At 42.8% G+C, this 21,600-nt stretch overlaps 1 protein-coding gene across 2 annotated transcripts in view; it reads right to left on the bottom strand.

Annotated features, from left to right (window-relative positions):
- The window catches only part of CDYL (chromodomain Y like), a 248,882-nt gene extending 229,106 nt beyond the window's left edge, over window positions 1-19,776 (bottom strand). The window contains exon 1 of one of the 2 annotated variants that reach the window (XM_049874512.1): window positions 19,302-19,776. In XM_049874512.1, coding sequence (XP_049730469.1) covers window positions 19,302-19,325 — 24 coding nt within the window. In that variant the 5' untranslated portion in view covers window positions 19,326-19,776. The remainder of the gene's footprint in view (window positions 1-19,301) is intronic. The other variant, XM_049874423.1, reaches the window with a different exon arrangement.
- Between the last annotated feature and the right edge of the window lie 1,824 nt (window positions 19,777-21,600).

The raw sequence follows: 21,600 nt of genomic DNA, 5'->3' as shown, positions 1-21,600 counted from the left end.
AGGTCAATTTATATCAATAAATGCACACATCTAAAAAGAAGAAAGGACCAAAATCAAAGAACTATCCCTACAACTTGAACAAAGAGAAAGAGAGCAACGAAAGAAACCCACAGGCACCAGAAGAAAACAAATAATAAAAATTAGAGCTGAACTAAATGAAATAGAAAACAGAAAAACAACTGAAACAATTAACAAGACCAAAAGCTGGTTTTTTGAAAAAAATCAACAAAATTGATAAACTATTGGCCAAACTGACAAAAGAAAAACAGGAGAGGAAGCAAATAACCCGAATAAGAAATGAGAAGGGCGATATTACAACAGACCCAACTGACATTAAAAGAATCGTATCAGATTACTGTGAAAAACTATACGCAAACAAATTTGAAAACCTAGAAGAAATGGATGAATTCCTAGAAACACACTACCTACCTAAACTAAAACAAACAGAGGTAGAAGAACTAAATAGACCCATAACGACAGAAGAGATTGAAAAGGTAATCAAAAAACTCCCAACAAAAAAAAAGCTCTGGTCCACACGGCTTCACTGCAGAGTTCTACACCAAACTTTCACAGAAGAGTTAACACCACTACTACTAAAGGTATTTCAGAGCATAGAATAGGATGGAATACTACCAATTCATTCTATATAGCCACCATATCCCTAATACCAAAACCAGGTAAAGACACCACAAGAAAATTATAAACCTATATCTCTCATGAATGTAGATGCAAAAATGCTCAACAAAATTCTCACCAATAGAATTCAACAACATATCAAAAAAATAATTCACCATGACCAAGTGGCAACCATACCAGGTAGGCAGGGATGGTTCAACATTAGAAAAACAATTAATGTAATCCATCATATAAATTAAAAAAAGACAAGAATCACATGATTTTATCAATTGATGCAGAAAAGGCATTTGACAAAGCTCAACACTCATTCATGATAAAAACTCTCAGCAAGATAGGAACAGGAGGAAAATTTCTCAACATAATAAAGGGCATTTATACAAAGCCAACAGCCAACATCACCCTAAATGGAGAGAGCCTGAAAACACTCCCACTGAGATCGGGAACCAGACAAGGATGCCCTTGATCACCACTCTTATTCAACATTGTGCTGGAAGTGCTAGCCAGAGCAATCAGTCTAGATAAAGGAATAAAGGGCATCCAGATTGGCAAGGAAGAAGTCAAAGTATCTCCATGTGCAGATGACATGATCTTATACACAGAAAACCCTAAGGGATCCTCCAGAAAACTACTGAAACTAAAAGAAGAGTTCAGCAGAGTATCGGGATACAAGATAAGCATACAAATAGCAGTTGGATTCCTCCACACCAACAAAAAAAACATCGAAGAGGAAATCACCAAATCAATGCCATTTACAGTAGCCCCCAAGAAGATGAAATACTTAGGAATAAATCTTACCAGAGATGTAAAAGTCTTATACAAAGAAAACTACAGTACACTTCTGCAAGAAACCAAAAGAGACTTACGTAAGTGGAAGAACATACCTTGCTCGTGGATAGGAAGACCTAACATTATAAAAATATCTATTCCACCAAAAGGGATCTATACATTTAACGCAATTCCGACTCAAATCCCAAAGACATTCTTCAATGAGATGGAGAAACAAATCACCAATTTCATATGGAAGGGAAAGAGGCCCCGGGGAAATAAGGCATTACTGAAAAAGAAGAACAAAGTAGCAGGCCTTACTTTACCTGATATTAGAACCTATTATACTCCCACAGTAGTCAAAACAGCCTGGTACTGGTACAACAGATACATGGATCAATGGAACAGAATTGAGAAGCCAGATATAAATCCATCACATATGAGTAGCTGATATTTCACAAACGCCCCAAAACAGTTAAATGGGTAAAAGACAGTCTTTTTAACAAACGGTGCTGGTATAACTGGATATCCATCTGCAAAAAAATGAAACAAGACCCATACCTCACTCCATGCACAAAAACTAACTCAAAATGGATCAAAGGCCTAAATATAAAATACAGAACAACAAAGATCATGCAAGAAAAAATAGAGACAACGTTAGGAGCCCTAATACACAGCAAGAACAGTATACAAAAATGATAAAGAATATAGAAGAAAAACTAGATAACTGGGAGCTCCTAAAAATCAAACACTTATGCTCATCCAAAGACGTGACCAAAAGAGTAAAAAAACTACCTACACACTGGGGAAAAGTTTTTAGCTACGACATTTCTGATCAGTGCCTGATTTCTAAAATCTACATAATACTGCAAAAACTCAACTACAAAAAGACAACCCAATTAAAAATGGGCAAAAGATATGAATAGACACTTCAATAAAGAAGACATTCAGGTAGCTAACACATATATGAGGAAATGTTCCCGATCATTAGCCATTAGAGAAATGCAGATCAAAACTACAATCAGACTTCATCTCACTCCAACAAGGCTGGCATTAATCCAAAAATAAATCCATAATAAATGTTGGAGAGGCTGTGGAGAGACTGGAACACTTCTACACTGCTGGTGGGAATGTCATATGGTACAACCACTTTGGAAATCGATTTGGCGCTTCCTTAAAAAGCTAGAAATAGAACTACCATACGATCCAGCAATCCCACTCCTTGGAATATATCCTAGAGAAATAAGAGCCTTTACACGAACAGATATATGCACACCCATGTTTACTGCAGCACTGTTTACAATAGCAAAAACATGGAAGCAACCAAGGTGCCCATCAACGGATGAATGGATAAATTATGGTATATTCACACATTGCAATACTACGCATCTATAAAGAACCGTGAAGAATCTGTGAAACATTTCATAACATGGAGGAACCTGGAAGGCATTATGCTGAGTGAAATTAGTCAGCTGCAAAGGACAAATATTGTATAAGACCACTATTGTAAGAACTTGAGAAATAGTTTAAACTGAGGAGAAAACATTCCTTTGTGGTTATGAGAGGGGGGAGGCAAGGAGGGTGGGAGAGGGGTATTCACTAATTAGGTAGTAGATAAGAACTGCTTTAGGTGAAGGGAAAGACAGCACACAATACAGCGGAGGTCTGCATAACTGGACTAAGCCAAAAGCAAAGACGTTTCCTGAATAAACTGAATGCTCCGAAGGCCAGCGTAGCAAGGGCAGGGGTCTGGGACCATGGTTTCAGGGGACATCTAAATCAATTGGCATAATAAAATCTATTTAAACACATTCTGCATCCCACTTTGAAGAGTGGCATCTGGGGTCTTAAACGCTAGCAAGCAGCCATCTAAGATGCATCAATTGGTCTCAACCCACCTGGATCAAAGGACAATGAAGAACACCAAGGACACAAGGTGATTATGAGCCCAAGAGACAGAAAGGGCCACATGAACCAGCAACTACATCATCCTGAGACCAGAAGAACCAGATGGTGCCCGGCAACAACGGATGACTGCCCTGACAAGGAACACAACAGAGAACCCCTGAGGGAGCAAGAGAGCAGTGGGATGAAGACCCCAAATTCTCATAAGACCAGACTTAATGGTCTGACTGAGACTAGAAGGACCCGGGTGGACATGGCCCGCAGACCTTCTGTTGGCCCGGGACAGGAACCATTCCTGAAGCCAACTCTTCAGACATGGATTGGACTGGACAATGGGCTGGAGAGGGATGCTGGTGAGGAGTGAGCTTCTTGGATCAGGTGGACACTTGAGACTATGTTGGTATCTCCTGCCTGGAGGGGAGATGAGAGGGTGGAGGGGGTTAGAAGCTGGCGAAAAGGACACGAAAAGAGAGAGTGGAGGGAGAGAGCGGGCTGTCTCATTAGGGGGAGAGTAATTGGGAATGTATAGCAAGGTGTATATGGATTTTTGTGTGAGAGACTGACTTGATTTGTAAACTTTCATTTAAAGCGCAATAAAAATTATTTTTAAAAAAATTCCAGCGAAACGTGGATTACATTTAAATATTAATTCACTACTTTTGATGGTGCTGAATGGTGGGAGTGAAGCATAAAAACGATGGGGAATTTCCACCTCATTTTCAGATCTAAGTCAGGTTCCCACTGTAGTCACCCATGAGAGTGGGGGGCTCAGGAACACATCGGGGCATTACAGTACGTTGCCTACTGGCTCAGAAGGGAACAGATGCTATACTCCTGGCAGAAACATGCATTCTCTGACCCACCTTCATGGCCTGGGTCACATTAATGTCCTTACTTGCTCCAATTTTTCCTTTTCAAAATTCTAAGAACACTATTCTTCAAGAGGGAATCTGCCCTACTATTGAAAAAGCTTTTAATTAATTCAACACGCTACAGCGCTTGTCCCTCTACTGCAAACGTGGCTCTACTGGAACCTGGAATTCCAAGAGGCAACCCTGTGAGGTTTTAGCTTTCCTGCAGGGTAATGACTATAAAAGACTAGAATTTTGAAACAATCCTTCTGTCATCTCTACCTTCCATGTCAAGGATTTTGGTCTTTTTATCTCTTAGGCCATCTTTTTTGACAGAGGTAAGGGTGGGACACTGCTGTAAAGCTGTCCAGCTCATGACCAATTTTTCTTGTTGATTTTGATCTGGTTCCTGGGCAAGGTAAATATGTCTGGTCTTAACACTCGAATTCCTCCTGCCAAGGTGTACACATACACTTTGACAAAATCTCATTTTTGTCATCTCTTAAACTTATTCTATGTACTCCATGTACTTGATCATAGCAACCTCATCATTTTTAAGAAAGGTTTGTTTCCCCGAGGGATTCACTTTTAGTTATGTATGTAACAATTTAATCGAGACATTCTCAAAAAGCTCATTTATAACTCTGGAGAAGATTTTACCCATATGTATTCTCTGGATGAAGAGCAGTACAAATCGTATTCTAGTTAGCACCCCTCCCAAATACACACACACACCCCTTTTCAACCTGTTGTACTTGCTAGCCCAGAGCTGGATGAATTGCACCTCAGGTGCTTGAAGCATAAGACAGGTAGAGAATTTCTCTCTGGATTGCACAATGGGCAGTCGGCCTCCCACTTCCTAGGCCAGGCAGAGCTTTGACCAAGGCAAGAAAAAAGCACAAAAGGAGGGTTAATTCAAAACAGGATGAATGAAACTCTACTCAAAGGGGACAGAGGAGAGCAATGAAAATCAAGTTAGAAGAATCAGAGCTGGACCTGGGGGCAAATAAATTCAAGGACACAGAGGAGATGAAGGCTGAAGACTCCCTGAGAGACAGAGGTTCTATCGGGGCTTTGGTGTAGCCCATATTTGGGCAGGAGTTATTAAACAGACTGGCCCCTACTCCAACAGGGGCCTTACAAATGTTCCTCTAGCTGATTCTAAATGACACAGCACACAATCATGCTTTTAAATAGTACAAAGAATCAGCAGATCGACTTCAGATGAAAAACATCTAGTACCTTCTCTTGAACACCCAGTAATAAAATGACTTTAAACTTCATTGGTAAAAAAAAAAAGCAATTACTGAGACCAAGATTATTCTTAACTTCTTTTGTATTACTCAATTCAAACAGTCTTACTTACAAGTCAGTAAATACTTCCTTTATCTGGCATCATTATGGAAGATGACACTGTTAAACTGGGTTACACATGCTCTGGAGATCAAGGGTTATACAGCAAAAGATCAACAGTTACATGAAGCCACTTAACTCATGGCTCATCCTCCTGAGATACCAACCCAACTCGAAGATTTATGAAGAGTTGACTATTGAGTAATTGTAAAACATTTAACAGCAAACCAAAAAAATTCTATAGCATACACTGTTAAAGTCACAACAGTTTCAGGATATGAGTTCAAAAAAATGTCAGGTGTGCAGTGGGCCATTCATTCCATACCCAACTCCCACCTCCATCTCCTTGGGAGAACACTTGCTCCCTTTTCCCTGCTGCTAGTACTTTGGTGGAAATTTTGAAAAACACTACCATCAAAGTAAACTTAATTTTGTCACTTATGTGCCAAAACTTTTTAACAACCATTTTTATAGCTGCCCTGGTACTGCAGTGGTTAAAGCGCTCAGCTGCTAATCGAAACGTGGGCAGTTTGAACCCACCAGCCGCTCCATGGGAGAAAAGATGTGGCAGTCTGCTTCCACAAAGATTTACAGCCTCACATCTGGGGTCTTAAACGCTAGCAAGCAGCCATCTAAGATGCATCAATTGGTCTCAACCCACCTGGATCAAAGGACAATGAAGAACACCAAGGACACATGGTAATTACGAGGCCAAGAGACAGAAAGGGCCACATAAACCAGAAACTACATCAGCCTGAGACCAGAAGAGCTAGATGGTGCCCGGCTACAACCAATGACTGCCCTGACAGGGAACACAACAGAGCACCCCTGAGGGAGCAAGAGAGCAGTGGGATGAAGACCCCAAATTCTCCTAAAAAGACCAGACTTAATGGTCTGACTGAGAGTAAAGGGACCCCAGTGGACATGGCCCGCAGACCTTCTGTTGGCCCGGGACAGGAACCATTCCTGAAGCCAACTCTTCAGACATGGATTGGACTGGACAATGGGCTGGAGAGGGATGCTGGTGAGGAGTGAGCTTCTTGGATCAGGTGGACACTTGAGACTATGTTGGCATCTCCTGCCTGGAGGGGAGATGAGAGGTTAGAGGGGGTTAGAAGCTAGGGAAATGGACACAAAAAGAGAGAGTGGAGGGAGAGAGTGGGCTGTCTCACTGGGGGGAGAGCAACTGGGAGTATGTAGCAAGGTGTATATAAGTTTTTGTGTAAGAGACTGACTTGATTTGTGAACTTTCACTTAAAGCACAGTAAAAATTAAAAAAGATTTACCACCTCAGAAACCTAAGGGGCAGTTCTACTCTGTCCTATAGAGTCATTATGAGTCAGAATCGACTCAACAACAGTGGGCTTTTGGTTTGGTTTTCAACACGTGCTTTTTCTTTCCTTAAACATGTTCTTCACAATACTCTATTTGCCTCTATTGCACAAGTCTTTATTACTCCATGACCCAGAGGCTCCATCACTAGCTACCCTCTTAGGTTAATTTTATCAAATATCTTATTATTGTCTACACATCTGCCTTTGACAGATCCCTTTCCATTACCAAATTACTGTTTCTAACACACTAAGAAAACCAGCTAGATTCAAGAGCATCATGCCTAAAATAAGGGTTAGTCTCCAAAAGAGACCCACAGCTATTCAACATGTATGGGGCATGACACCTCTTAAAAGATCAGAAGACATTTTTTCAGTCTTAATTCTCATATATTCTAAATAGCTGAGATTTCCATATTAGTTACATGTTAAAATAAGTCTTCTGTACTCAACTCTTGTGATGCCCTGAAATCCTAAACAGTAAACTATGGTGAAAACTTGGTGCATTTTAACCAAAGTGAAGGTGTGGAACTTTGGTCTCAGCCTCTAAGAGCCAGACCACACCTGAGGCCAATGAGTAAGGGCTGACCAGACCAAAATGGATCACCTGGGGGACCAATGCTGACTAAGCCTCAGAAGGCAGGAAGTAATCTATCACGGTCATGTGGCAGGGGCAATAATGGCCTTGGAAGACAGAGGCTCAGTAAAGCTTCCTAGATGGTAAAAGCTAACATCTGCTTTTAGGAGGATAGGCACGTGCCTGGGACATGGAAGCTCTCCTTTGAGTCTCCCTGCCAAGACCTTGGCCCTATGTGTTCATATCTCTTTTTCTGCTAGATTAAAGATAGCCCTTTCTTTAATTGGCTGAGTCATTCCAAGGAATTACTGGACCTAAGAAACAGAGATGGGGCCAGTACCCACTGACCTAGACCCGAGTGAATGGGGATGAGAGAGAGAAAAGGACTGGTACCCACTCACCTATCCCCGAGTGAATGGGATGAGAGAGTGATAGGCTGGTACCCACTGATGCAGCCACAAGTGAATGGAGATAAGAAAGAGAAGGGCTGCATGGGGCAGCTAGGGTCTGGACTGACCAGGGAAGTAAAGCTGGGATTTCTACAGGTTGCAGCTGGTGTGTGGAGTGGGATTTATTATCTAGCACACATATGACATTACAGTTGGATGACCTCAGCCTCTCTGGGCTGGTTTGATACAATTGGCACTGTGAGCAGGATTCATTAGAGAGAACCCTGACAGCACACAAAGACATTCATGATATGCAATCAAACTTGTTCAACTTTATCAACAAAAGCTAGGAAATTACCAACCTCTAAAAATTATCACACAGCAGAGCCAATCACAAATAAGACAAAAAGTAAAGACATTTCCTAAATATAGTGAGGTCAATTTTCCCAGCCAGAGAACACTACTGTTACAGATTCCCCCCAATTTTTCACCAATAAGCTAAACAAATACTATGGCTAAGTCTTCAAATACTCTTTCTAGGAACACAATTTTCCCCCAAATTATCTGCGTCATGTTTAGAAACAATTTTCCTCCAAAATACCATGTTTTTTTTTTAAACAAGATATTAAAATGAACACTTTTTACATAGTACAATTTCAAACAATGTAACTCCAGTGACTATAATAATTTTTGTTTGGGTTTTAGGTGAAAGTCAGCAATTACTGACCACCATGTTCGTGTCCTCCGACTAGGCACTGCAGATACACCAAAAAAAAAAAAAAGACATGCAGCCAATCCTTCCAGAAGAAAATTATTTAGACAAAATTATATGTAAGTGCAAATTAATACTTCATTATGGTGCAAAGCAAAAAGTAACTTAGTCACACAAAATCTGAAAGAGAGGATTCCTGCTGATAAAGAACTCTCATGAGATTCTTAATGAACTTGGACACTGATGAGGGTAGTAAGCAGGTATCCACCAACTTGCAAAGAGACAGCAATGCAAAGGGACAGGAAAGGGATGAACTGTGTAGGCATAGACAAGGTAAACCAAGAGGGATGGATTCACTAAACCAAACCAAACCAAACCCACTACCTTCCCCAGCCGATTTCAACTCAAAGCGACCCTACAGGCTTCACTGGCTCTGACCAAATGATCAGGCCATCCTCAGGAAGGAAAAGTTACAGAAGATATTCTTATACGTCAAGACAAGCAGAGCAAAGGTGCTGGAAATTTTGCTTAAGATAGAGCTATCTTGCAACTACTACGTACACTTTCAGTATATACTATAAACAAGGTTATTCGCAAAGATAAACAATCCCTTTGAAACCTAGTTTATGCTTTATGTGCATTTTCAGTATCATTTGGTAAATATCAAGAAGTGACTCAAGCCCTCAGTCCTTGTTCATGATACCATGAATTCCAATTCAATACGCTTTCTTCAGATTCTGGAAATAAATCAAACGAAGTTCCAAAGGGCTGTCCCACTGCAAAAAAAAAGACCTTTAATAAAATTCCTTTTTTTAATACTTTATTGAGGTTGCGGGAGGCAAGGAAAACCTCTGTCTCCCTGCCCTCCCCCCAACCCAACAATAATGAATAGCACTCTCTGTACCTGTTTTGTCCAATATGATAGTCAAAACCAACATTGTGCTAGTGAGCACTAGAAACGTGATTGGTCTGAACTGGGATGTGCTGAAGTATAAAATACACACTGGATTTTTAAGACTTGGTATGATAAAAATATATAAAATAACTCACTAACATTTTATATGTTGAAATATCTTTGCAACATAGAGCTAAATATATTAATAAAATTAATTTTACTTATTTCTTTTTAATGTGCCTCACAGAAAAATTTAAGTTATTTATGTGATTTGCATTATATTGGACAGCACTGTTGTGTACTATAATAAGGTGAAAGCATTGAACAAGCTAAGCCTTCTGCAAACAATAAGAAAGGGGAGCTGAAACTTAAGCCAGGGGCCCTGGAAAGGTGACTTAGGTGCCTTCTCCTGAAACCACAGGGCACAATCAATCACAAATCATCCTGAAGGAAAGCACTCTGTACAGGTTTCAAAAATTCCCACAGATTAAGATCACAGCAAATATGACCTCACAATCAAGGACCACAAACAACATAAGGAAACAAGCCATCACAATTGAGCCTCAAAAGGAACCAAAAGAACTCAACCTCTCCCAAGGTACTCACAGACATTGCAACTACCAGATATAGAAATTAAAATAACAATGAAAAAATAAATCATGAAAGTGGACAAGCACCAAAGACTAAAAAAGTAAGCTGCAGATTTGGAAAATATATATATAAAAAAATAATTGTTGAAATTAAAAACTCAAAATAGGAGTTAAACTTGAAGTGCTGAGTCACCTCTGACTCATGGTAACCCACGTACAATGGAACAAAACATTGCCCAATCATGCACCATCTTCATGATCATAGGTATGCTCAAAACCATTGTTGAGACCACTGTATTTTGAGTGCCTTTTTTTTTCCAACCTAGAGAGCTCACGTTCCAGCACTATAAAAACCCACTGCCGTCAAGTCGATTCCGACTCACAGCGGCCCTACAGGACAGAGCAGAACTGCCCATAGAGTTTCCAAGGAGCACCTGGCAGGTTCAAACTGCCGACCTTTTGGTTAGCAGCCGTACCACTTAACCACTACGCCACCAGGGTTTCCTCCAGCACTACAGCAGACAATATTCTAACTTAAAGTTAGATTCAAGTAAATACAGAATCAGAATACAGCATACAAAAAGAAAACAAAACAAAATCAAGTAGATGGAAAATGAAAGGGTAAAAGATACAGGGGAGATAATGAGAAGATTTAATACACGTCTACTTGGAATTTCAGAAGAAAAGATAGAGGAAAAAAATCTGAAGATAAAATGGCAAAAAAAATTTTTAGAGCTGATGAGGCACAAGTCCATGAAGGAAGCACACATACACCAAGCTTGGTAAAAAAAAAAAAAAAAAAAAAAAGTCACACTGTTTTAAAACTAGAGAACACCAAAGTCAAATAGATGATCTAAATATCAAACAGATATAGAAGACGGATCTCCTATAGAGTAATTACATGTAGACTAACGATAACCTCCTTGAGAACAATAATGGGTAAGTCAGAAGACAACAGAACTATATCTTTAAAATGCTAAGAGAAAATAACAAATTAACTGATTTTATTTGAAATAAATCCTATCTTTTAAAAATGAGGGCAAAAAAACATTTCAGGATCATCCAAAAAAAAAAACAAAACAAAACCTAGAGGCTTTCCCACCAACAGTCTGTCTCTAAAGGATATACTTCAGGAAGGAAAAAAAATTATCTCAAAAAGCAGCTCTGATATATAAGACTAATGATCAAAAAACACCAGTAAAGATATAGGTTTATCTAAACAAATGTTGTATGAAATAACATTCTATTTTGTCAGATTTCTTCCAACGTCAGTAATACTGAAAAATAATAGTATATAAGTTGGGAAGGTTAGAGTTAAAGGTCTTGTAAGAAGAGCGGTTAAAATTTCGGTTAACAAAGGGCCACATAAACCAGAGACTATGTCATCTGAGACCAAAGAACTAGATGGTACCCAGCTACAACAGATGACTGCCCTGACAGGGAACACAACAGAGAACCCCTGAGGGAGCAGGAGAGCAACAGGATACAGACCTCAAATTCTCGTAAAAAGACCAGACTTAACGGTCTGACTGAGACTAGAAGGACCCCAAGGTCATGGTCCCCAGTCCTTCTGTTAGCCCAAGACCGGAACCATTCCCAAAGCCAACTCTTCAGACAGGGATTGGAATGGACTATGGGATAGAAAATGATACTGGTGAAGAGTGAGCTTCTTAGATCAAGTAAACACATGAGACCACGTGGGCAACTTCTGCCTGGAGAGGAGATGAGAGGGCAGAGGAGGTCAGAAGCTGGCCAAATGGACACGAAAACAGAGAGTGGAGGGAAGGAGTGTGCTGTCTCATTAGGGAGAGAGCAACTAGGAGTATATAGCAAGGTGTACATAAATTTTTATATGAGAGACTGACTTGACTTGTAAACTTTCACTTAAAGCACAATAAAAAAATTTTTTCTTTGTTAACTTTAGACTTTAAGTACATATGATATTTCAAAAGTAGCCACTTACAGACTGGAAATAGCCACTTATAGACTGGAAATAGCAGTTTCCAAACTGAAGCAGTAAGATTTTAATATGCTTTACTGTATGGTGGCTGGAGCAAAGCTAAGTTTGGCAAAAATAATGTCAACGTAATCAATGAATGGCAGTTAAAGTCAAGTCTTAGTTCAAAGATCCCTAGAACAGTTTAAATACCTTGGGAATCAGATAAAAGCTGTTGATCCTCTTCCCCCAGAAAAATGCTCACAATGTACTTGTAAAAAATTTCATATAAATGCAATAGACCCTTCCCAGACCCCCTGGAGAACATAAAATCACAAGGCTTTAACCAGCTTCAAAAAATGAAAAGAATTAAGTTCTGTGTGAGTAAAAGTAAAGTTTCCACCATCCTCGTGTTGACCCATGTAAGCAAATCAGGAATTAAGTATAAATGGCACAAGGCATGTTTGGGGGAAGGAGAACCTAGAGTTAAGAGGTCAGGAATGGAAAGTTATTCCTATAATCTCGCTCTTTAATTAAGATGTAACTCAACAATTACGCAACTATTATAGTATTTTGAACTATGGAAAATTGTTGTTGTTAGTTGTAGCCAAATCAGCTCCAACTCATGGTGACTGTATAAATACTAGAGCAAAACATTAACTGGTCCTGTACCATCTTCATGGTCATTGCTATGTTTGAGTCCATGATTGTAGTTATTGTATCAATCCATCTCGTTAAGGATTTTCCTCATTTTCCTTGGCCCTCTACCAAGCATAATGTCCTTTTCTAGCAACTGGTCTTTCCTGATGATATGTCCAAAGTAAGTGAGCTGAAGTCTCGGCATCCTCACTTCTAAGGAACATTCCGGTTTTATTCCTTCTAAGACTAATTTGTTTCTTTTTCTGGCAGTCTACAGCATATTCAATATTCTTCACTAAGAGCACAATCAAATCCATCAGTTCTTCTTCCGTCTTCCATTTTCACTGTCAGGCTTTCATATGCATATGAGGTGACTGAAAAGACCATGGCTTGGTGCAGGTACACCTTAGTCATCAAACTGACATCTTTGCTTTAGAAAACTTCAAAAGTCTTCTACAGTAGATCTGCCAATGCAATAAGTTGTTTGATTTCCTGACTGCTGCTTCAACAGACACTGTTGATCCAAGTAGAATGGAATCTCTGACAACTCCCATTTCTTCTCCATTTATCATGTTGTTGTTTATGGGCCCAGTTGTGAGGATTTTTATTTTCTTCACGTTCAGTTGTAATGTATACTGAAGGTTGTAGTCTTTGACTTTCATGGTAAGTTCTTCAAGTTGTCTTCATTTTCAACAAGCAAAGTTGTGTCATCTGCATATCGCAGGCTGTTAATGAGTCTTCCTCCAATCCTGATGCTGCATTATTCTTCATACAGTCCAGTTTCTCAGATTATTTGTTCGGCATACAGGCTAAATAAATAAGGTGAAAGGATATAATCCTGCCACACATCTTCCAATTTTAAGCCATTCAGTATCCTCTTGTTCTGCTGGAACAACTACCTCTTGATGCATGCAGAGGTTCTACATGAGCACAACTAAATGTCCTGGAATCCCCATTCTTTATGTTATTCATAATCTGTTATGATCCACACAGGCAGATGCCTTTGTATAGTTCGTAAAACACAGGTAAATATATAACCAGAAAGTAAGCCCTAGCTGTAAAGCATTTACAATCTATTGGACAAATATGCTGTACAAGAAAATAGAAATAACACCACCCCTGGACAACTTCTTAGTGGTTTTAATACTTCCCACCTGGAATGTCTCAGTTGTATACCAGTAACGGTAAAAGAGCCCGCCAAAAAAAGTCTCTGGTCCACCTAGAGGTCCTCTTCTGCAAAGGCCGGTCCGCCTCGCCAACGTCAACTTGTAAATTAAGTGTCTTAAACAACAAATAGTGCAACCCAGAGGTTCCTAAATCTACCTGCATTCCAGAAAGAAGCTTTTTGAAACACAGATTCCTGTTCTCCATCCAAACACTGAAAATTATAACCTGGTAGTTTGGGCACAAGAATGTCTATTTTAAAACAAATCCAGATGATGCTGTTGCACAGTCAAGTTTATGACTTAGGAGCATACACAATATAAAAGCTATACCTCCTCTCAAATTTTAACTCATACTGGAGCTGGTTTTGTGCATCACAGATATTCAAAACTGTGAACCAGAATACTGAAAATAAAAGTGCTTCCTATATACCGTGAAGCTCTGCTCAATGATTACAATCATTACAGAACACAAGGACAAGAAATTCAATGATTCTTAGATCACAGCAAGAACAGAAAAGGACTTCTTATACACGGGAATTGAAAGGTAAAACATAAGATGTCTTCACGCTGTTGTTTAGGTGAATGAGTAATATTCTCGGCAATTCATGAGGTAAAGAGCATTTAAGATAGCCTATTAATTTTCAAAACACACATAAATTTGATTTCACTGCCCCACAATCAATTCCAGAAGCCAAATAATTCACTTTTTCTTTCCCTGTGTTGGTGATATATCAATCTTTTAAGAGTCAGTTATACCACACACAACAGATGCTGGCTTAGCTTGACCAATATCCACGGAAAGTCTCCTGATCTTTGTGACTTCCGTCTGAACTGCATATTCAGACTTTTTGTAACTGTAACATTTTATAAATGTAAAATTCTTCTGGTGTATGGGAGAAAGGAGCAATCTTATCCCAAAATAAAGAGGACGCTTCAAAAGACCTACAGTACTTTTTCCCAAAAATCCTGACTATTCTTCCAAACTGCATAACTTTAAGACTTATTTTTAATAAGCCAGGTACAATTTCATTCCTAAAAGCTTATTTCCTTTTTTGATTGACTAAAACAAGCATACGTTGGATGAATATCTTCTCAAAGGGTCAAGACGAGATCACTGAGCTTTTACTGAAATTTAAATGAGCTATTACAGTAACTGTCAGAGGAAGACTCCACATCCACTGAGGAAAAAAGGTATTGTTAAGATACGCAAATAAGGAGAATGGTTCTTACATTTTATTACAGTATACATTCCTGCTTTGGTCCCATGGGAACTAAGCCTTAAGGTGGTTACTTGACCACTAGCTAAATTAAAGCCCTCTTAATCTCAGTCTTCTTTGGTGACATGGCAATAAATTTACCTCATATTCTGAAATTCCTAATTTCAAAGAAGGCAAACAAGTTTCGTTCCAAGATTTGACAATTCAGTGTTTCGCTTTTTGATATAAATCAAATATGACTATTTAATAATGTAATAATTCCTTAAGACTTACATATAGCACTTTAGCAACTAGATTGCTTCTACAAACAAATGTCATTTAACCTTTCAATTCTTTAAAGTAGTTATCATTAAACTCATTTTACTGATGAGAGATAGCGACTTAATAAGGTACACAGCTATTAAGTGGAAGGAAAGCGTGGAACTCAGAACTTCGACTGTAGTTAGAATGCCCTTCCTTACTTCACACTCTGCACACACTCCCCTTCCCAGTGCAAACCTCAGTTCCGGAACAGACTATAATAGTTGATCATCTAAGGCAGGGGTTAGCGAACTTTGGTCTGTAGGCCAAATCCAGCCCACTGCCTGTTTTTATAGAACATGGGAGCTAAGAATGGTTTTTACGTTTTTAAATGACTGAAGAAAAAAAGTATTTCACGGCACATAAAAATAGGAAAATTCTACTTTTACTGTCGGTAAACAGTTTTACGGGAACACAGGCACACTAATGTGGGTACATAGTGTCTATGGCAGCTTCTGCGCTACAACAGTACAGACGAGCAGTTTCAACAGACTATGTGGCCCGCAGAGCTACAATACTTACTGTCTGGCCCTTCACAAAAAGTTGGTCGACCCCTAATCTAAAGGATGCTTGTCTTTTTGTGAAAGCGACGAGGTTCTCACCCTATACTGCGTCAAAATCTGTCCTCTCCTATTCCTAGGTGCTGGAGCTGCAGTGAGTAAACCTATCCTTCACATAAAAGTTGTTAGCTGCTGCAGCTCTCTCAATTTTGGAAGGAAGATGCTCCACCCATCTTCTCCAGGCTTTATTTCCTTTTTTTTTTTTTTTCTTGTTTAATTCACAAAGCATAGTTCTAACACCCATGTAAACATTCACTAAGCGCTTCTTACCATACACCAAGCCCATGTTAAGTACTGGTAATCTCATTTCTCTTTAGGTGAGAAAACAAAGCCTTAGCAGCTAGGCAACTTGTCCAATTTTTCACTTAGCTAATGCAGATCCATACCATGTTACTTCTAAACAGTAAGACTGCACCTCCTCTGTTGTCAAACTATCCCCGTAGAATTGCGGAGCTTGAGGTTGAACGTGATGAAACTTCTATCTTGATTTAGACAGAACTGGACAAAACAAGGCAACTAATGTCCCCTGATGCCACTAAGCCAAAGTACCTTAATGTTCTTTCGAGCCTTGGCAAACAGCTGTTTCACACTGTAATGTTCATTTACAATACAATAGCACATCATTTCTGCCTTGCAAATAATACTGTTTTGATTAAAACAAAGCAATTCTGTATCTTTAGAAACAAAACCAGGCCTCAGGAAAACATTTTAGAGCACTTAAAATACAATAACTATCATTAACTGAGCGCTTGCTATGGGAACTGTATCCTTCACATATTTTCTCATTTAAACTTCATAGCTCTATGAGGTAAGCAATTAACCAGTTTTACAGATGGGAGAACTGAGCTTTCAAGGTAATTTGCCCAAGGTTAGAGAGTTGGAATTCAAAAACCAGGTTGTCCTACTCCAAATCCAGGCTCTCAACCACTATGCAAAACTTTCAAATACCAACTTTTAATCATAATAGTCACAGTGTTGCATACAAGAAAAGAGAAATTAGACAACTTACGCTAAAAAGTAATGACAACTATGTTATTTACCTTCACCTCAACTATACTTTCAGAACACTTTTTGAGAACTAAAACAAAACCCAGAATCAAAAGTTCAATGGTGCAGATATACTTTTTTCTTTGCAATGTACTTCTCTCTTCTCCAGAAGACAGGAGCCCTGGTGGGGCAGTGGTTAAGAGCTACGGCTGCTAGCCAAAAGGTCAGTAGTTCAAATCCACCAGCTGCTCCTTGGAAACCCTATGGGGCAATTCTATTCTGTCCTATAAGGTCACTACAAGTCAGAATGGACTCAACAACAGCAGGATTTTTGAGTTTAGACACTTCTTGAAGACATGAACCATTCCCATACCTCCTATCTCCCTATGGAACCTCTGTATGGTAGGCATTCAATAAACATGCTGAAGGAACACAAACTCGGTACAAAATGTTACTTGTAAATAAACTCTGCCAGGAAAAAAATGAATAGAAAACCTGAAGATCTAGAATAAATAACGAAGTTGCCTAAATTTAATTCATAATGTACTGGTGATAAGTAGTTGTCCTCAGAATTATTTTTACACATGTAGGATACAACTTATGTATAAGGTGCTACTCTCGTCCAAACACAAATAAGTGGCGTAGTGATTAAGTGCTACAGCTGCTAACCAAAGGGTCAGCAGTTCGAATCCACCAGGCGCTCCTTGGAAACTCTATAGGGCAGTTCTACTCTGTCCTATAGGGTCACTATCAGTCAGAATCGACTCGACAGCACTGGGTTTGGTTTTTTTTTTGTTAACCGATTATGTACTTATAATCACAGAAGCAAACACGAGAGCTAATATTCAAAAGATTAAACTACCAGAAACTAATCTAACGTAGAAACTAAATTCCCTCATACACTCATGCTTTGTTTTTTCCCAACTATGTCTTTGCCTGGAAGACTTTATGCATCTTGGTCTCTACCTCTGGGCTTTCCCCACACATGATTTTCCTTTCTACAAGAGAAGCTCCCTGAAAACAGGGAGTTTCCCCCCGCCTTTCCATCCCAGATGACCTAATACAGTATCTTAAATACAGTAACTCATTGCCATGGAGTCGATTCTGACTCACAGCAACCCTACAGGACAGAGAAGAACTGCCCCATAGGCTTTCCAAGAAGCGGCTGGTGGATTCGAACTGCCAATCTTCTGCTTAGCAGCCTAGTTCTTAACCACTGCACCAAATACAGTAGGACACAGCTAATACGTAAAATAGTTGAGCAGAATAGAACGTTTTCCGTGCCAGCTAAAGGACACTGACCACATACAACGTAAGGGGAGGCAACAACTTACCATTAATTCTACAGAAGGCAGCATCTTCCTGAGAACTGGGAAACACTCGCTTTCAAAAAGGAACAAAAAGTTGCTAGAAGACTGTAATTGTTGGCAAGGGAGCTCCACTGTACACCAAAATACACCCAGGAGAAAACAACTCACAAGCATCACCTGGTACTTAATAACAAAGTTCACAAGGGCCAAGGTTACACGTTACAGACGCTTACTTAGGTCCCTAAACACGAGGTCCCTATATACCTCACAAAGGTAAGTCTAGAGTGTATCCAGAAGTTTTAAGTCTCTTCTGAAAATGTATTTTTTTAAACATACGTGATACACAAGAACCATTTACCAAAAGGACAGAAAGATAGCCTACGAAGCTTGCGTTGCGTTCCCAGAAAGTCCACTTTGAAATCTGTCAAGAAGTTTCATCGAGGCATAAAAACATGACTAAAGATCCAAATTAACCACCCCAAAACCTGAAGCTGAAGCAGGCAAACCCATCGCCACAACTTAAAACAGCTCTGATAGTGCCCTTACTTGCAACGCTGCGGCGCTAATAAATGACGGTGTATCAGCGTTAAATTTAAATTTCCTGGCTCTGCCCACAATGCTAACCTAATTAAAGTGTGTGGTCAACGTTTAGCGTTTTCGGTGCGATATTTTGCATCACTTTGGCTAGCAGCAGAGTCAAGAGACAGTTGTACTCGTCCTCGCGTCCCCCACCCCCATCAGAGGCAAAACCCTCTACAAAATACTTCATTAAATACACAGGAAAACACCCTCCGCACCGCCCACAGACCCGCCAGGCCCCCCAGAGGCCTCACCCCCACGACCCAAACCAAGAGCAGTCTGGACACAGTCGAAGCAAGTCACTATGTCAGCGCTACTTCCCCACAGGCGGAGGGGCCCCCCCACCCGAGTCCCACAACTCCGCGGAGCTCCACGCCCGCGCCCCCACCGCACCCAGCGCGCCCGCCGGCTCCCCGGGGCGCGTGGCTCAGGCCAGCCCCGCGCTCCTCCCGCGTCTCCGCGCACACATTTCCGTCTAGCAAACTGCGGCCGCGGGGGGAGGGGCGGCGGCGGCGCGCCGGGCCGTCGGGCTGGAGACCGTGCCCGCGGGCGGGGAGGAGCTGCGCGACGTGCGGGGGTCCGCGGAGGGGGAGGGGGATGTACCTCGTACAGCTCCTCGGAAGCCATGGTGGGCGGGCGGCCGGCTGGCGGGTGGCCCCGGGCGAAGCGGACAGGAGGACGGGGGTCCGGGGCCGGCGAGGGGCGGCCCCGCCGGGCAGCCGACACTTTGTTTCAGTTGGGCTCGGCGTGGCCTGCGCTTCCTGCTCCCCCTCGCTCCGCGCCCGGCGCGCTGCACGGACGAGCTCTCGCACTCCGAGGCCAGTGCGGGCTGGCGCGGCGGCGCGGCCGGGCTCGTGCGCAAGAGCAGCTGCGCAACGCGCCCCCTGGCCGCGCTCACTCCCCGGCGGGCCGGCGCGGGCTCGGGCGCATCGCTCCTGCGGGCCGGGCCGGGCTGAGGCGCGGCGGCGAAGGCGGCGGCGGCGGCGGCGCGGCGGCTCCCCTCTCCGGCGTAGTGCAAAAAGCTTCCTACTTGCGACCGAAAAACCTGCCCCGGCTACTGAGCATGCCCAGTGCGGCCGCCGGGCCGCCGGGCGCGCTCCGGCTCTCCGGGTTTTCGGGCCGGCCGCGCGGGCGGGGCGGGCGGGCTCCCGGCGGGGGAGGCCGAGGGAGCGGTGGGTCTGCTCCGGGCCGGCGGGCGGGAGTGGCGGCAGGAAGGGGAGGGGCCGCGCGGGGAGGGGCTGCGGCGGGGGAGGGGCTGCGGCGGGGGAGGGGCTGAGTCGCGCTACCCTCCCGACTTCGCGTAAGTCCCGCTCGCCCGGGTCGCGTCCGACCGCCTCGACGGGCCAGCTTGCTGCGGGACCCCTGATGCTCGCGGGTTGAGCCGAGGACCCTTGGGGCGCGAGGCTGGTGCCGCGAGGGGGCACGCCTGGCCCCGCGCGCCTGGAAACCCCGGGGCCGGCGGCACTTTCCGGCCCGACGGCCAAGCTCCCTTGGGCTGGAGCACCGCGGACGGCCTCCCTCCCGGAGAGCCCGGGTCCGTCGCTTCTCCCGCGCGGCCACGTCGGCCTCGCCCGAGCCGGGGGTGCCCCGCCGAGCCCCTGAAGCCGAGCGCAGGGGCTGCCCCGCGCCTGTGGGCAGAGCACCTCGCCCGCCCCGCGCCAGGCCTCCGGGCTTCCTCCTCGAGCGCCCACCTCCTTCGGGGAGCTGGGAAGGCAGCGGCCGGAACTTGGACTTGACAGGACTCTTGAGTTCGAATGGAATGAAGCTGTCAGTGGTGGTTCTCTTGGGGGAATGCCCTCTGGGTCGGAACTGCGTGGGCTGGTTCTTTCTCCAGATCGCAGGGGAGATGGGCCGTGGGGACAGCCGGCGTGGCGCGCTTCCAGGGCAGACCCGCCGGGAACCCAGCGTTTCCCATCCCCCTGAAGACCTCTGGGCACAATGGGGAAGGGCCCTATCGGCTAGGTCCCCCAAACGGGGAGCAGCTCCAAACCTTCCTGCCAAGTGCAGCGTACTTCTCTACCGAGCACTTAAGAGACATTTTCAGATCCTCCCTCAGCTTCTGCATCTGGAAACCATCACCAAATACATTTCTCCCGATCTGTCCTCTCCTTCCACCCCATTCCTGGTACTCTAGGCAGCTCGGGTTTCTAGCCGACCTCCCTGCCGTCAGGCTCTTCCCCCCATTTTTCTTCCTAAAACCTAAGCCATTGTGCCCCGAATCTGCATTTTTGCAATCACAAGGTTTTTCACAGACCCAGTTGAGTTCTCCGCCCTCTTCGCGCCCAGGAACCATCACAAAGCTAGCCCTGTAAGTCGCTGCAAATCGAATTACTATTCTCTTCACGCGGGTGCCTCTGTACCTGCTGTTCCCTCTGTCTGGGGTTCCCTTTTTCTGCCTTAAACTCCAGCTCTAACGTCACCTCAAAGGCATAGCCTTCCTGGTTTCCAGGGCAAAACCAGGTACTCCCTTTCCACGTGCTTCCCAAACACCAGATGCTCCCCCAAGCACTTCAGGCTTGCTCCATTGCAGCCTTTATCTCAGTGTATTTTAAGTGTTTGCCCACCCCCACCCCACAACGGCTAGACCATGACTCTCTTCCAAATATCTTCAAATTTGTCTCTCCAGCCCCAGCACCATTCTCTATAAAGTAAATACGTTTTTATTGAATGAATTGGAATTCCAGTGTCAACAAAGAAGCCCAACACCCACCCATTCAAATCCCATTATGAAATACTTTGAGGACAAAAATCACAAATTAAAATTTCCACCTCTTCTACCTGTCATTTTTCAAGGTGCTGCTCTCTCTGCCTTTTTCCCTGACTTGAGCCAATTCTCTCTCTCCGCCAATAACAGCGCCTCTTTCCTGTCTGCACTTCCATTACTTGTTACGGTTTATTATAG

The sequence above is a fragment of the Elephas maximus genome, chromosome 1 (genome assembly GCF_024166365.1).
Source record: "Elephas maximus indicus isolate mEleMax1 chromosome 1, mEleMax1 primary haplotype, whole genome shotgun sequence".
In the NCBI taxonomy this organism is placed as follows: Eukaryota; Metazoa; Chordata; class Mammalia; order Proboscidea; family Elephantidae; genus Elephas; species Elephas maximus.
The sequence above is the reverse complement of the archived record's forward strand: the minus strand, read 5'-3'. Positions and strand labels throughout refer to the sequence as shown.